This window comes from Homarus americanus, unplaced genomic scaffold (genome assembly GCF_018991925.1).
Source record: "Homarus americanus isolate GMGI-L3 unplaced genomic scaffold, GMGI_Hamer_2.0 scaffold56009, whole genome shotgun sequence".
Classification (NCBI taxonomy): domain Eukaryota; kingdom Metazoa; phylum Arthropoda; class Malacostraca; order Decapoda; family Nephropidae; genus Homarus; species Homarus americanus.
In genome coordinates this window covers 1,557,594-1,575,482 of record NW_024739542.1, presented here as the reverse complement: position 1 = coordinate 1,575,482, position 17,889 = coordinate 1,557,594, and the positions used below count along the sequence as shown (strand labels likewise).

The 17,889-nt window shown below is 39.2% G+C and overlaps 1 protein-coding gene across 1 annotated transcript in view; it reads right to left on the bottom strand.

The window, feature by feature from the left end:
• The window catches only part of LOC121874808 (putative neural-cadherin 2), a 103,456-nt gene that overhangs the window by 22,461 nt on the left and 63,106 nt on the right, over positions 1–17,889 (bottom strand). The window contains exons 11-17 of the mRNA XM_042379095.1: positions 10,977–11,140; positions 10,512–10,671; positions 9,367–9,468; positions 9,058–9,153; positions 7,666–8,093; positions 4,211–4,613; positions 1,838–2,167 (exon numbers count right to left, since the gene is read on the bottom strand). Coding sequence (XP_042235029.1) covers positions 1,838–2,167; positions 4,211–4,613; positions 7,666–8,093; positions 9,058–9,153; positions 9,367–9,468; positions 10,512–10,671; positions 10,977–11,140 — 1,683 coding nt within the window. The remainder of the gene's footprint in view (positions 1–1,837; positions 2,168–4,210; positions 4,614–7,665; positions 8,094–9,057; positions 9,154–9,366; positions 9,469–10,511; positions 10,672–10,976; positions 11,141–17,889) is intronic.

The following is a 17,889-nucleotide window of genomic DNA, read 5'->3' as shown; positions in this document are numbered from 1 at the left end:
CACACACACACACACACACACACACACACATAGCACACACACACACACACACACACACACACACACACACACACACACATCTCTCTCTCTCTCGTTTTCTTTTTCCTGATGCAATCAACGCTAAGTCTCTATGTATACCATCTTACACGACTTTAATGTGATATGAATACCTTGATCATGAATGGAATGTTAGAATGTTATTGTTTACATATAGTTGTAAACATGGGGAAAATCCAAGGCGTTTATACCCTCCAGTGGGTAGCGTAACTCACCATAGGGGGTTTCATCAGTACACTTGAATGGGTTCCCAATCCTATCACTCCAGACAAATCAGCACCAATACAAGCGGTCCAGAAATGCATCACCAGGAGTTTTCAATCGGATTCGTCCCTCATTTTTAATCAAACACGATATTTTTTTTTTTACTTTCCAAAAATATTTAAAGATACGATATATAAATAAATAAATGACCAAAACTTGTCATGAAAATGCTACAGACGTAAGGCATATTTTCGGGAACGTAAGAGTGTACTCGAAGTTATCAGTCACGAACATTACAAGAAAAATTTTTGGTTGTGGTCGTGATAAACTAAGAAAAAAAAAATAAGTAGGTTGTGAACGCGACATTAAATCTCAAGACTTCCCCTCCTCTCCCTTCCCATCCTCTCCCTTCCCTTTCCCCCCCCCCCAAAAAAAAAGGTCCTTATATTATAGTTAAGTCAGCGTTAAGGGCGTGATCTTGATATAAGGTCGGTAATGTAAGGGAGGAAGGAGACTTAAATTGCGATATACATCCGTCCACTTATCTTCCTTAGAGACTCTTATTGTAGCCATACCAAACGTGAAGCCAAACGTGTAGGCTAGGTTAGGCTAGGTTAGGTTATAATATTCAAGAGAAAGAGTCCGAGATAAGTTAATAGTGTGGAATATTATATTTTTCTTCATATTTACTAAACATAATATTGTAATTTTTTTGTTTAAATCAGTTTAGACGTACTGTTGTTAATTTAATACCATAATTTTGTCTATTACAGGAGTTAATCACTACTCTTGTATGTATAAACGTGAAAAAAATAACAAAAACAGGCACCACACGTATTCTTTGATCTAATCCCGAACTCCGACGATTGCCTGGTTAAAATATCTTGTAATCGGATCTCACCTATTACCCGACACGTCTCAGCCTTGCTAAGTTTCGTGAAAATCCGTCCACTTCCTCGCGAGTTATAACCTGCAGATGAGGGATAAGCCAGGGGCGACGAAGGTGACGGACATGACGATAACTTTAGGAGATATATGAAGAAAAAGAAAAAAAATCCTACTTCCACAAAACTTATAATAATAAATGTTGTAAGTGTGGTTCAGGGATCACAACTTCTCCCATTTGATTTTCCAGACACTGATGTACCCAGAAAAAAAATACAATTGGTTAAGTTATTCATGAGTGAAATATTCATTTAAATTATTGAGTTCAAGTAATGTGTGAGATCAAGTATATATGAATAATGACCGTAAACATAATAATATTAAACCAGGGGAGAAGTTATACAAAGAAAACACAACAGTTTACTAAAGATAATATGATGATAAATTCTCATTAAGAGAAAATAAACTCTTGTACACACGAAAAAAAAAAATATATATATCACTAACAAGTCTACGGACTTGGCGCACCCTCATTAAACTACTACAAAAACTAAGTTAAATGTATGTCCACAGCTACACAGCGTGGAAACATTATTCAATGGGGAACAAGTACAAAGTGTGGAACAACTATATAGCGTGGAACAGATACAGGGCTTGGAGTAGCTTCACTGTGTGCAACAAGCAAACTCACCTCTCCGTTTATTCTCAAATTCCTGATGCATCCTTCGAAAGGCCGAGCTACCAGAGGGGCTTGCCAGGCGTGGGCGGTGTGTGCTGCATGGGTAGTGTGGGCGGGGGGAAGGTGAGCCAACCCACCCATCTGTAGCGGCTGTCCTGTGTTGAGGACTCCTGCACCTCGGGGAAGTTTGGTAGCGTCCCTGCACGTGTGGCTGTCCATGGGTGTGGTCGTGGGTACGGCGTCTTCGTAGTTCGGGGTTGTATGTCGTAAGGTTGTGGCGGGCGGGCTAGGCGGGCCATCGACGCTGCCGCCCACACAGAGGTCCAAGACAAGCTCCACCAACTACGGGTAGTCGTAAGAAGAACTGAAGGTGTCTTAAGGAATAAAAAATCCATCTTAAAAGGTTTTATCTGGACTCCCGTTGAGGATGAATTGGAGGGAAAATGAAGGAGAGAGAGAGAGAGAGAGAGAGAGAGAGAGAGAGAGAGAGAGAGAGATAAATGCACTTCACTTGGAGATTCAATAACGCTCCCCACATCCAACCCTCACCCTCCCTTCATTCTTCCCTCTCCCCGCCTAGCTTGTGGGGGAAAGGCGTAAATACAGCAACTTTGCCCTCCAGTCTTACCGTCATGACAGACTATTCCTGAAAATTTAAGAATCAACAGGTTAGGATTTTTGACCATCTCCCCTCCCTCCCTCCTTCCCTCCCTCCCTCTCTATTTCCCTCCTTCACTATGATTCCCTTCAATCTCGGAGTGCTCTTTCCACCCTACCTTCCTTCCTTCTCTCCCTTCCCTTCCCTCCCTCACCTCCCAAAATCAGAATGTTCCAGCCCTCTCTCAATCTCTCCCTCCCTTTCTTTTCCCCAGAAAGTAATATTGAAAAAAGGGTATGATGAAAATTCAACCAAAACTAGGTGAAAGGGCAGGAAAAATGGGGTGAAAAATTGGAAAAGAAAGAACGAACGAGAGAGAGAGAGAGAGAGAGAGAGAGAGAGAGAGATTACAATAAAGGAAACAAAACAGGAAAAAAAAATGCAACTATTATAATTTAATAGAACGGAAAGATACAGGATGGGAAAATAAACGAAATTAATGAGAGAAAACATTAGAGAAAATAAATAAAATACACTACAATAAATAATATATTTTAATAGCTATGTGAAAGTAATTACCAAGCACTGTTGTTAGATGTACAATGTGGCATAACTTGAAAACTTGACGTGATGGATGAATTCTGGCTTCAGACTTGAAATCGGCGGCCCAGATTTACTCAAGAACACCTGCATTTTCCTTAATAGCAGACAAAATTTTGTTGTTGTTTCTCTGGCAGGTGACGAAAGTTTTACCTGTTGCTTCCCTCATTACCTGTGTCAGAGGAGCTATTAAGGATACCCTCATTGAGCCGTTACCTATTGAGTCTTTGTATTCACAGCAATTAACAAGTCATTTCTATAGTGAAGATGTTGGGTTAATTGGCTGGTATTAGCGCTTGGGTTGAAGATTAGAGTTATTTATATCCTTGTCTGTCTGTGTGTGTGTGTGTGTGTGTGTGTGTGTGTGTGGACTAACTGCCGATTATTCACCAATGGACTGAAAAGTAACGGCGTAAACGTTATTAAACTCCTTTAGCTCTCAGATCGATTTCCAATACGGAGGCATCGGTCAGCCAGGTTCAAGTTTGGAGGCAGAAAGTTTAATGACTTCTTGAGTCCGTCGTTCATTATGGGAACGCAAACTTAATTATGTGAGACGCAAGGAATGGTTTGGATGGGGGAGTGAGGATGTGGAGCGGGAAGAAGGAGAGAGAAGGAGAAGGAGGAAGTGAGGGAAGGATTGGGCTATAGAGAGAGAGAGGGATAGAGAAGGGAGGTAAGGGTGGGGGAATGGAGAGAGTGAGGAATACAGAAGGAGGAGGAAGGGAGGTGAGGTTGCGGAACGGGAAGACGGAGAGCGAGGGGGAGAAGGATAGTGGAATGGAGAGAATGAAGGATAGAGAAGGAGAGAAATACCGAATTCTGTGTGTTTCCATCTTTCCACTCTTTCATCCACACCTGCTAAGCATTTCTCTCTTTACCACATAACTTATCAACACTCGATTATCCTCCACCACTAGACTCACCTGGAACCATCAATCACCTCTAAATCTGTTATTACCATTGTGTACAGTATCCACAATGAAGTAAACACGAATCATCTTTCCCTTCGGTCATCATGCTCTCAGATTTTCCTACCTATAGGTCTATTTAGGTTAAAACGAGCATAATCTCTATTTAATTCCTAATCCATCGTCGTCAAGGAAGAGTCACTTGTGTATTCATCCAGTAAGACAAAATAAGACAATTATGCAAACACTATTCACGATATGACATCAACCACCCACCTCGTCTTTCCAAAGAAGATCCAGTCTGTGCCACCTGGAGTTAGTCACTGTGTAGGAGGCGTTGATTGTGAGGGCGACGGGTCCTGCGCCTAGATCAAGAACCAGTGAAGGACGTCCATCTCGAAGCTCTAGAGCCAACAGGTCCCCCATCTCCCCTGCAGGATACCTGGAGTCCTTTCTTGGGCCGGAGTAGAGGATCGTCGCGTCCTGAGAACTCGTAAGAAACTCGAGGCTAAGATGGACTTCGGTACAGGGAGGGATAGGTGGCAACCATGCCCATCCATCTATCACAGGACCCCCTTTGGAGGAACTGCTCACAGAGTCCTTTGGCTCCTTGACACCCTCAAAATGTCGGCTGAGGATCTTGCAACGAGAGTCCTCTGTTCCATGAGGACATATACACCTGTGGGTGGAAGAAAAGGGTCCTGTAAAGGCGGAGAAGATAGTTTGTATTGTGTGGGAAGGGAAATGGCTGCTTGATATGGTAAACATTTGGAGAGGCAGCTGAGGCCGGAGAGCATTTTTGGAAATACAGATATTCCTAACCGTTGTCAAAACACAGCTACAAAACGATAAGCAAAGAAAAAACAACAAAACACACTCTCTCTCTCGCGCACACACACACACACACACACGGCGGTAAGAACATTCAGTCCTGAAAATTTGGTCCGGAAGATTGGTCCCTGGGAAATTGAGTGTCTGGGAAATTTGGGGTAAATATTTAGGAGAGCGCTGCCACCTGAAGGTTTGGTTTGTTTGTTCAGGATGCTTTCATTTAAGGTGAATGAAATATACAATTACACGACTTTAGGGATCGAAGATAACCTAACCTAACCTAACCCAATTATCTAGATATCCAATATTCAGGACCCAAACACACACGCGCGCGCTCACACTGATTGGCAAAGAAACAGAGACACAACAAGAAGGGAAAACAAAAAAGGGAGCAACAAACCAGATAGTGATCGGGGCAATGGCAGAAAATTTACACGCGTAATAAATAATGGAAGCTAATATAAAAAGTGACTGGACTGCACTCTCTGGGTTTTGCAGCTGTTCGTGTTATTTTTGATCAGTAATTACCATTTTGCCTGACAGCATATTGCCTTTAACAGCCGACAATAACAATTATAATAATGTTTTGTTACGGATTCAATTTACATGATATTTTCATTACCGTGTGTTACTAAAGTGCTAACCTGTCACACGTCATATATTACCTGTTTACTTTATTAATCAACGTGGGTTTATATCAAAATCATTAAGTTATAATCATTTGTAGTTTATATCCTCTGTGATTTATATAAGTGTTGTTTATCCTATAACTGAGGATACTATAAAACGTCTAATTACGGTATAGTCTCAGTACCATTTCGAAGTCATCTTTGTATCATATCTCGAGTGAGTCAGCCAGGTGCATTCTCGTGTCTCTGGTGGTCGATGGAGATGAGAATTCACCTTATTGATGCCTATATCTGGCCTTACTTGCACTCTCCGAAGACAAAATTTCATCACATACATACATACATACACACAAATATATATATACATACATACATACATACATACAAATACATACATACATACATACATACATACATACATAGACAGCAGATTCTTCCCATTCCTATGTAACCAAGGTGACTCGCACGTCCTCAATGTTCCCAGAAATAACTTTAAATGCGAATTGTAAAGACAATTGTCAGGTCAAACAGGAGACCGATTGATAGGAGATGGTAGTATGAATTCAAGAGCTTGGAAAGGAATAGCAACAGACGGTGAATATCAGAATGTCAGTGAATGATTTGATTATTGGCACTGGACTATTAATGGTTCAATGGAAACTTGCTATTAATTATCAGAGAGTTAATGGGTAAATGACATATGGTTATTAATGGTTAAAGGGCAAGTTACTATTAATTGTCAGACTGTTAATGGATAAACGAAATATGACTATTAATAGTTAAATGGAAACTTGCTATTAATGGGTAAATGACATATGGCTATTAATCTTGTTGTGGTTGAATGTGGGTGCGCCAAGTCCGTAGACTTGCTAGTGATAGATGGTTAAATGGAAACTTGCTATTAATTGTCAGACCGTTAATGGGTAAATGACATATGGCTATTAATGGTCAAATAGCAACAGGATATTAATAGCTTGAGAAATGCCTATTGACTCTTCATGATTAAAAGTTAAATGGGTATTTTAGTTAGTTATACAGCAACAATTATTTAAAGGTTTGATAAATGGGCTGTTCATGTTATCTAACCCTACCCATTGATAACCGTTTCCTTCCATGTGGCAATAAACCCACTGATGGACAAATAAGGCAAATGAAGATTGAATTTGAAACCTGACAGAGAAGAGCCAAGTGTATTCTCAATGTAAAGCAATTTTTGTTCTTTAGTTCATTGTCCAGATACACAATTGGTTGGGTTAAACTAAACTACAAAATAACGTAAAAAAATGCAAAATTACCTTGACTTTATTCAGATAATTGTGTCTCCTAACTGGTGCAATTAAGTGATGTGTGTTCTTATGTCTTCCCTTCTAAGAAATATTCATCGTAAGAACCTTTGAGAATCAGGAGTAAGATGTCTATATAAACCATATATTTCTGAAAGAGTTATATCCACACCAGCGGCCTCTGTGGCAGAAATTATTACCCTTGTAACCGCATTGTATTTAGTCCTTGAACATTCTATTCCAGCTCTGACGAAGTAACTGTTGGTCTTGATAAATATTATGATGCCTGATTATTCTAAAAACAAACAAAAATAACCTGTTGTGCTGAGTGATAATCAGTAATGCTGAATATTTTTGCTTTAGTTATAAGCTAATAACCGATTTAATATTATCTTTCGTAATTTACATCAGAATTATTATTTTGTTGATAAGAATAAATGAGTTTTAGCGAGAATATATCTAATCATGGATGCAATATACTGAAAGGTGTGTGTGTGTGTATATCAACAAATAGCGTATAACAACTAGCAATACAAGGACCCCACCTCACTCTGAAGCCTCCCAGCCGGTGGGTAACTTGAGTCACCACCTGTCACTTCAGTTTATTTTCCTACTGAAATAACTATCTATTTCCACCCCTTAAGAGTAAGACCTGATTGAAAGTGAAAATAAAAATCATGAAAACTAATTAAGAAATCACTCATTCTTAGTCATTAAACTTGAGAATTAATATTGGGAATTGATGATCAAATGCAAGGACCGAAATGGTGCCCAGTGTATGATATCTATGAGGTCGATCTCTCTGCGTTCAAACGTCCAAATTTATATTACGTTCATGAATCTCGTGTTCCAGTGATGTTGCATATTTCGTGTGTGTGTGTGTGTATGTATGTGTATGTGTGTGTGTGTGTGTGTGTGTGTGTGGACTCATCTCACATCTGGCTGCAGGAGATACACAGGCATTCACTAAAACAGATGTTCACCTTACCTATATCCCGTTACGGTAGGCAGGCAGCGTCCCCCGTTGAGGCAGGTGTGAGGTGTGCAGGTGTAGTGGCCTCCCTGTGGTGTGTTGTACCTGTCGCACCTACACATGTCCAGGACATCCACCCGGGGTCCGACCATTGCCCTCGTCCCTGCCTCCACCACACTATAGGCATCACTCACGGCAGCTTGGTCCTTGTAAGTGGAGTGCTGAGTGGCGCCGAGACTGACGTGATGGGTAGCATTGGCAGTGCTTTTGGGATTAGTTTTCTGAGTGGCATTAGTGTCCATCTTGCCAGGGGTCTTAGGAATGGGTCGGTGAGGGGCTTGAGGTGACGGGTGGTGAGTGGTTCTTTGTGTGGTTCCGTGTACAGCCTCGGCACACACCCCCACCCCGACCTCCAACACTCTGACGCCGATGGCTTCTCCTAACTGATGGCAGAGAGTGTTAAAAGGATCAGAATCTTTTCAAAGGCATATAATTAAAGCGGTTGAAAATAACGATTCAGTTAACCTTGTAGACATATTCGGGATATCTGAAATAACGTAAGACTTGTATTAATAGAAAAACTATTATCGAGGTACCAGTATCGTATTTTTCACACCTAATGCGGTTTTCAGCGTTTTTTCGTGTGGTATTATTTTACACGTAGAAAAACAAACCAATGTTTTATAATATACAAGTTTTTGGTTATATAAAAACACAAACTTTGCCAAGTGAAAGCTTAATAATAGGGTGATTATTTTTACATTAGACGTTGGGGACAAAAACTGTGTTTTTCATATTTTAATTTTTCATAATTTTTAAGCTTAAACAGTTTTTTAAACCTCTTAGAGTCCTTTGTGGTGGAAGGGGGTTTATGTTACGGTTCTTGAGCTTTAGGAACTTGGTGGTAAAGTTAGGTTAATTTATGTTTGTTTAGGTAACTCTAGGGTAGGCTTAGTTATTAAGTTAGGTTAGGTTAGGTTACATAAGTCTAGGTTTATTTAGATTAAGGTATTTTAGGTTAGTTTAAAAGTGTGTTAAGTTAGATTAGATCAGGTAAGATGATATTAAGGTAGGTACTGTACAATCCAGGTATTTAATGTTCTCATATAGTAACATTTGTATCTGTCAATTTATTGTTTTTTTTGAAGGAGTGGGAGGGCTGGAGTAGGGCTAGGAGACCAAAGGGTTAGGGGCTGTGTATAACCTGGGGGCTAGGGAGACTAAGGGAGGGCTGGAGTACGGCTAGGGGACTAAGGGGGTAATGGCTGGGCATAACCTGGGGGCTAGGGAGACTAAGGGAGGGCTGGAGTACGGCTAGGGGACAAAGGGGGTAATGGCTGGGCATAACCTGGGGGCTAGGGAGACCGGGATAGAAACTGAAGACTAATAAAGCAGCGTTACACTCACCTGCTCTCTGCGATGAAGGACTGTCAGGTCAAGGCTGCTGATACCAGAGGAAGTAACCCATACTCTGGTGGCTGGCCTGGGAGAAGCTTCCATCTCCTGTATAGACACCACCTCTACGCCCACACTTCTGCTCTTCTCCTCCACGCCCACGCTTCTCCTTTTTTCTTCCGCGTTTCTCCTCTCTTCTTCTTCTTCCACACTGAAGTTCCTCCTTTTCCTCTCCTTGGAGCCTACACTCTTCCTCCTCTTCTTCACCTCTACGGTTTTTCTGTCTTGCTCACTCCTCCTCCTTCCATCTTCCTTTCCCACACTCCTCCTCCTTCCCCCTTCCGTACCCATTCCACGCCCTCGTCTCTCCTCTGTCCACGCTTGTACCTCGACCAGCAGCTGCTTCAGAAGGGACGGTGAGCCCTGAGTTACAAACACAGAGAGAGAAAACAAAGTTAATATTTTTGTTTTCCTTCCTTGTCGTACACAAGATTAAATTTTTTGCTTGTTATAATATATTTTCGTTTGTTTCTTTGTTTTGCATCTTAATGTTCTAAGTTAGACGCCTCTCTCTCTCTCTCTCTCTCTCTCTCTCTCTCTCTCTCATTACATATTGTGTTGGTCTTAGTCTGTGGTCTTGTTTTTATTTCTATTATATGTTTATTTTTTTCTTCTGAGGGACATATTCGCTTTGTGTTAACGATGTTTATTTTAATCTTACATTGCACTGTCTGACTGACTGTCTGACTGTCTGTCTGTTTGTCTGTCTGTTTGTCTGTCTGTCTGTCTGTCTGTCTGTGATTTTAAAACTCCTCTTAATATATTTCTATTAATTCATATGTATTAAAACAAGGACTTTTTTTTTCCTATTACGAGAGAAAACAATAGCATCCTGGCTTTCTAATTCAGTCTTAACTTAATGCATTTAAAACTTCCATTAATACAGAAAATTGGTAAAATTGGCATCAAAGTCTTAAAAGGTTTAGGGCAGTATTTTTTGTCTGAACTCTTTATAAGTTTCAGTAAAATTTATTAATACCAACCTTGACTGACTTGACTGATTCATACTAAAGCCAGGTTGGTAAGCCAGGTTGGTAAGCCTGGTTGGTAAGCCAGGTTGGTAAGCCAGGTTGGTAAGCCAGGTTGGTAAGCCAGGTTGGTAAGCCAGGTTGGTTAGACTAATCTATATTGTATACCATATGAGAGAGATAAAAAGATTGATATTGGAGAGACTTAGGGAAGGGGAAGGAGTTCGTCATCTGAATAATAGAGGGATGATATAACTTTATTGCCGTCCGTCTGTCTGTCTGTCTGTCTGTCTGTCTGTCTGTCTGTCTGTCTCACCCTCATACGCTTTCTCCTCCCTCCAACCCTCCCTCTTTCTTCCTCACTTTCAATCTCCATCTTCCCCCTCCCTCACCCCTTCTTTAATTCCTCCTCACTTTTTCTCCTTCACTCACTCTCACCTCTCCCTCCTTCACCAGTGTGTAAGGGTCGACTTCCAGGATGAGGGGAATGGCTTCTGCGATGTCCTGATGATCTAGTGACCTGACCTCGACCGTGACATTAGCGCTGACATCAGACTGACCCTGGCTGCTATCGTTTACCAGGAAGGTCAACTCGTAGCTGTTAGAAGAATGATTAGGATTCATCATGTAATTAGAATATCATCATATCATCAAAATCATAATTTTCTCTCTCATCATTATCATCATTATCATCATCATTCTCTCTTTCACCTTCAATGTCATATTCTTATTCATCATTAGAGAACTTCGTCTCCTCTATCACCATCACCACTAACCTTCCTTGACTCTCACCACCACCACCACCACCACCACTACAACCATCACACCACTATCTTTAGTCTCTTACAACAACTACCACATTCTCTTACAACAACTACAACAACTACTACCACAATCTCTCACCTGCCATCTTGAGTGCCAGGACGCATGGAGAGGTCACCAGTGGAGGTGTTGAGGGAGAAGCTAGGGTGGTGGTAGGTCCTCCAAACGTAGGTTTTGGAGTCGTAGTCATCATTATCTGGGTCATTCACATACACCCTCCCCAGTGGCACCGCAGAGGCCTGGGGCTGTGGGGAGGAGAGGGGTGGGTGAGAGTTGGTGTAGATGAGAGAGAGAGAGAGAGAGGACAGAAGTTAACATAGAAAAGACATCATAGACAAAAAATAATGCCAATAAACGAGAGAATTTAAACAAATCAGTTGACAAAAAAAACACGGAGAGGAATAAACATGGGTAGACAGCATAACGGACAGACAAACAGACAGCAAATCAAGACAGGACACAAGAACCCGAGAGGAGAATGGGGAACTTCAAGATGTATTCCAATTATTAGTACAAGTTCTGATCCTCTTGAGATGTGACCTTTAGTTGAGTTGATGGTGATGGTGGTATGATGGTAGTGGTGATGGTGGTGATGGTATTGATAGTGGTAGTTGTAGTAGTGGTGGTGGTAATGGTATTGATAGTGGTGGTGGTGGTGTGGTGGTGGTGGTGGTGTGGCGGTGGTGGTGGTGTGGTGGTGGTGTGAAGATGGTGATGTGAAGGAGGTGATGATGTGCAGGTACTGATAGGGGTGTTTATGGTAACGATGGTATTGGTAGTGTTATAATTACTCTTATTTCTATTGAGTTCACGACTAAAAAATAAAATAATATAACAAAATTAAACTATTTACAGTGTATTATAGAAACAATAATAACAATAACAAAATAACAGGTGTGCTCAGTATAAAACCTTACCTGTCGACACAACAAAATATTCTTAAACCTACAATTAAACCAACCACAATATACAATACTTAACCTAATGAAGCAGGAACACTATAAGTGAGTTCACACAATGCAAATATCATACTGTACTTAATGAAGCAGGGATAAGTGAGAAACAATGCAAATATCAATGTACTTATCGCTCTGGAGGAGGTGAAACCCACAGCCGGCAACCACACTGTCCATAATCTGACTGACTTTTACCGATCAGGCGACCATCGACCAACACCAAACCTTGAATGAATGAGTCGAAGCATTAACTCAAACTTCGACTCATCCAATATAATCAATAAGGCGGCCTAGTGTAGCGACGCTTGGCAGTCACCATTACGCTTTCTCACCTAACCACTAGATGGCGACTTTACCAGATAACATTGTGGACGGCTGGTATATCACATAGATGAATACAGGTCTTCAATACACAGATAACAGTAGGAAAAAGTGAGCATCGTACACAAAAGATACACGAGTAATATTACATGATTCCTCGAAGCAACAAAATACAAATATATAACAGAAGATATATATATGAATTTAAATCGTCGATTATTGTAACAGTAGTAATGGTAGCAGCTGCAATGATGGTGATAATGGTGATGGTGTTATGGTGCAGATAAATATAAAAATAGTGGTATTATATAATAGCTGTAGTGACAGTTTAGGATGAAGGTGTAAACGTCAAACGCTAGGTTGACAAATAGTTGCGTGGTTGGATATTAACTTAATCCATCAGCCTGATTCTGTGTAAAATGAATTCAGATTAAATTAATTCATTGTCGCTACATCACATTTTGAACACATATCTATCATCGCCCGGGTAATATATAATAGAGTAGAATAAACCATTTCATATTGGACAGATCTAAAAATATAATGATTAATGATATTTTAAATTTTGGCATCCGACTTAACATCTTATCGTCTCTCCATCATACATAAAGACCTGAATAGTATCCCCGATATCCTGACTCAGCTGTAGGAATAGGAAAACAATCTTTCCTATGGCTCACCCAACGAATGACTTCCTTCAAAAAAAAAAAAAAGAGAGACCGTGCTGTTCGTTCGTTCAAAAAAAAACTTTAAAATTAATTACTTTGTGATTAAGCAATTTGGAAGATGATGAATGAAGCAGAGGTGCCCAGATGCTGCCGGTAAAATTGCCTTATAATTAAAACTTGAGCTGAGTTTTTCCTTTTTTTTTTATCCCATCTCAATAACCGATCAAATTTCGATTTAAAAAAGGGGAGCGATTTTTCTGTCTACACTCTTGTATGTCTGGATGTTTCTGATACTTGTTGTAGTTGTTGTAGTTATGAATTATATTTCCATTCCTAAACAGGTAAGATCATACACTCTGTCAATAGATACATTACACATCACTCCGGGTATAAGTTTTGTTTGAAGGTTTGACAGTCATTCCGTCTTCTGTAAGGGAGGATTTGATCTTTAATTTTTATGTATCTTTCAGGTTCCTCATTAAGGCTTCTGTCTATTCATTCTAAATATTCTATGTATCATAATACGAGTAAGTTATTATTACGTCTCTTATTTCCTGTAGTCGTATCAACAAAATGAAACTCATCGTTATTCATATTTTTATTTTTTTAAGCCGTTGTTTAAAAAAATGGTCATATATATATATATATTTTTTTTTACTCTGTTATTATCATTAAAATCATAATTGCCATCATAATTATCGTAATTTGAGATGTATGTTTATCACGGGATCATTACTGGGTTCAAACATGACAAATATTGTTTTGCAAGAATAATTACAGCGCTTTACAACCCATTCTAAAACCCAATGCCTTTATAAATTATGACTATGCACTCCCTTATGATTGAAAGTCCACTACTGTGAAATAAGTCAGCACACTGAAGATCTGTTTTGTCATGTGAAAACAAGATATTTTACCTAACCTAACCTCACCTAACTTAACCTAACCTAACCCCATATCATCTATAAGTTATTCGCTGGGTTACCTGACGACTTTCCTATTAATTAAGTTTAATGTGTGTAGCCATTCATCACCTGAGAGGTTATACAATCACCTAGTTACTTTATTATTATCACAACTGTAGTTTACTCCAGTACAGAGATCCGAGGTTATTATGTTTCTGAAGAAGTCTCCATCGGGGGTGTGAAAGGAGAGTAATCAGAGGAATAAAGACAATTAAGATGAAAACAAAAACAATCTGTCTGTCTGTCTGTCTGTCTGTTATCATCGGCACACAATACCTAATTTATCAACGCATTTCATCTACCTTAAAGGTTTACATAGTTCCACCTTCATATACACACAACAGAATAACCACACGCAAAAAACTTTCCTCCACTAGCTATTGACAAACGAGTCATCAGTAATTTACACGAAAATTGCGCATCCTCACCCGCAGTGTTGACACAGACCTCACTGCTCGTCAACAGTAAACAGAGAGTAAGCTCTTTACCAACAGGTAGCAGAAAAATACATTTTTTAGGGATCAATAACTTTTCAGTTTGAAATTGTGTTGACAGATTGCGTGAGAATGTAATTTTTATTGTCTAAAATATAATGGAACTTGCAGGGTTTTGCTGATTGATGATACATTAAAGCAGTTCATATTTTTTTTACTGAAAATGATTTATTTTTATTTTATTTCAATGCTAAAGAATATTGTTAATCGTCGATGAAAAACAATGGACGACGGTTGAATTGTTCACTGGGGATTTCGAAGCCGATTTAAAACATGTGTCAGTACAGTATTTGTTGAATGACTGATTGGAAGTTTCAAAATAATATTCCGGTAGTTTACTTCCGGCAAATAAATGTTCTATATGTATATATCCAAACTTTATGTGCAAATCATTCACAAACTCATTATCTCGGCTGTGAGTGGTGATAAACCACTCGAGATGCACTTCGGAACTTCAGTGAAACAGTTAAATGTAAATAGTTCATGGGGGACGATCGAAGCTTCGTGACGTCAGACGCGTCCCAAACCTTGCGTTCTCTGAACTGAACCTCGTTTGCTATAAGTCTTAGTTATCAGTGAGGTACAGCCGCCCTACACATGGCGTCATACTAAACTAAGCGATAATAAGCAGTCCTTCTCTGCCATGATTTTTTTTTAATTGTTACCGAAATTTTTACAATAAGAGATATTGTTAAACCATGACTGCAACTCTTTATTTTCTTAAGGTGAAAGTCCGGTTTAAGTAGATGTATTTACTTAAAACAAAGTTAAACTAAGGTTCAGAATCTTTTATACGTTAATAGGTAACTAGTTGAGGTAGAGTTTCAATATATTTTTTATGTTATTTTGCAATGCAGTTAAACTCAGATAGTTAGCTGCGTTCTTACATTTTTAGTCAGAAGAATATTGATCGTACGAGCTTTTGTGAATCAGGATTCAAATTTTCCTAGAACGCTTACGCGGGAGCTTCAGCCTTTAGCATTACATCACGGTTTAAGACAAAAATCTCACCTAATCTGACCTAACAGCATTATAAGACTTCAAGGAACCTGAGCTGCCGGGATCTGAACCACTTCATGTATCTGGCGGCGAGACTGTTGTGTCACTAAGACTTTCCTCGGTGGATTTTTTTCTCTTGATACTAATTATATGAACTGGCTTCCGTAGACAGCCCAGAAACAGTTCGCTGGAGACTAAGCCTTTTTTTAAAGTAAAATAAGGCATTGTGGCTGGTACTGCACTCGACTGTCTTCACTTCCCCAACAGTAAAGTTAGGTATCCATTCAGTGCTGGGCGGACTGGGGATGAGGCGTTATTTAAGCAAACAGGGCACTAGTCTCCTCTCATATCCGTCTCCGATACGCTTCCCATTATCGGTCAACGAGTGACTTGCCCCAAAGCGACTTGCGGAATGGATGCCAATTTTAAAGCTGGGGAAGAGAAAATTAGCAGAGTGCAGTGACAGCCACGTTACCTTCATGTGTACTGAAGGCTCAGTCTTCAGTGAGCTGTATCCACACTACACAGCATGCCGCCAGGCCCTGTGTGACTTTCACATAAACAAAGTAAATACAGGTATATAACATGACACTCACTCTATGTAATTAGTCTATTTATTTATAGAATCTGACACAGAACGACCTTTAAAAAACACATCGCTCAGGAAATCATTCAAAACTAGATCACTAATGTAGAAGACGAGTATGTAAGTTTTATAGTGATGATTGAGTCAGGAAAAATAGGAATAAACGAAAGAAAATGAAGAGAGAGAGAGAGCGAGAGAAAAGTGGAAAAAATAAATAGAGAAACATAAAAATGACTGAAAGCAGATTGTTACCTGACTCCTCCTCCCACTTTGAATCTGTGTTTTCAGTCTCTTGAGAAGGACCGCAGTGAACGTCCGAAATATACAGAACTCCTTTTCTTTTGAGTTTGTTTCCCCCTATAGTGGGTTCGTGTTTTTATATTTATTTAAGTGTCATCACAGAGAGAGAGAGAGATTTAAACTGGTGATTTATGTCTGTCGTATGCAGTATTTCCTAATCCTATTAATGGAAAAAAAACTCAGAGACAAGGAAGGTGCGTCTCGTTACAGAGGGGTCCAGCGACACACACACACACACACACACACACACACACACACACACACACACACACACACACACACACACCACCGTAAGCCAGGAGATCAGTGCACAAATACACGTTAGAATTTATCCCCTGAAATAAACATGTAGAGTATTGACATGAGCTTTGGGGGAATATTTTGGCTACATTTCCGTTTATATACTGTCCTGTTTACTGTGTAGTTTTCTCTTTACAAATTTTTATATTATGGTTTATTTTCTTTGTCTGGGTTTTGTTAATATTCAAAGCATGTGTGTGTGTGTGTGTGTGTGTAATAATAATAAAATAATAATAATAATAATAATAAACGGTCTATTAATAGAGTTGCAGCCGGTGGGTGTGTGTGTGTGTTTAAGTCAGTCATAATCACATAACTGATAAAGCATTCTCATACTGTACAGTGAACCTGAGAAATACCCTTTCGGCATTCCCAGACTTCAATAGCGAGACTCAACTTGAAATATCAGAGGCAATACATCCTGGGAGACATTGAAGGAGAGGGCCATTTATACCTCTCTGTGGCCAGTCAGTTGCGGGTACCACGACATTCACCCTCCATCCTGGCCCATATATGGTATATATACTGCATATAGGGTATATATATATATATATATATATATATATATATATATATATATATATATATATATATATATATATATATATATATATATATATATATATATATATATATATATATATATATATATATATACATGAATAATCATTTTATATTAACACATATCTTGAATCTCAAGCTCTGTATTCGAGAGAATAGTGTCATTGTCAGATCAGAAAAATTAATGAGAGGGAGAAAGATGATGTAAAATGTCTTTATCGCTCTACCGACGACAAAATATGAAGAACTAAGCAAGCTCTCTGTGTACGTGGAGGCCAGGAGGTGTTAGGGTAACGTTGGCTTAAGTATTAGTAAGTAAAAAATATCACAAGAAAAATATTCTATGTAATGAACGTGAGCTGAGGTCAGACTGTATATGCTGTTGAGGTGGATGGATTTAGGATATATTTTTGTTGAAGAGCCCTGAAGAGGATTGGCAGTATTAATGATGATGGGATAAAAGAGATATATTTAAGGAAGTGATCAGCTGAGAGGAAGAAAGAGTGAAGTTTCCAAGGATTTTATGTTATTAGGCTCAGAAGGTGTTGATTCCTTATAGGCTATAAACTACTGAAATAATAACATGAAAAGTGGTTACAGAATTGCTGAAGGATAGTAGCAGAAAATAGTCATATCACAGAGAGGTCAAAATCAGTGTTGTAAGTGAGGACAAAAGGAGACCTGGAGTAGGATTATCGGTATTTCAAAGTGAAGGAAAGATATTTATTGACAACATTACCTAAAACCTTACAGATGACGTCATATAAAGTTATTGATTCTGTAGACCAATGAAAATGAGGGATACTTCTGGTTAAAACTGGGTTCTGTATGGTCAAGTGTACAG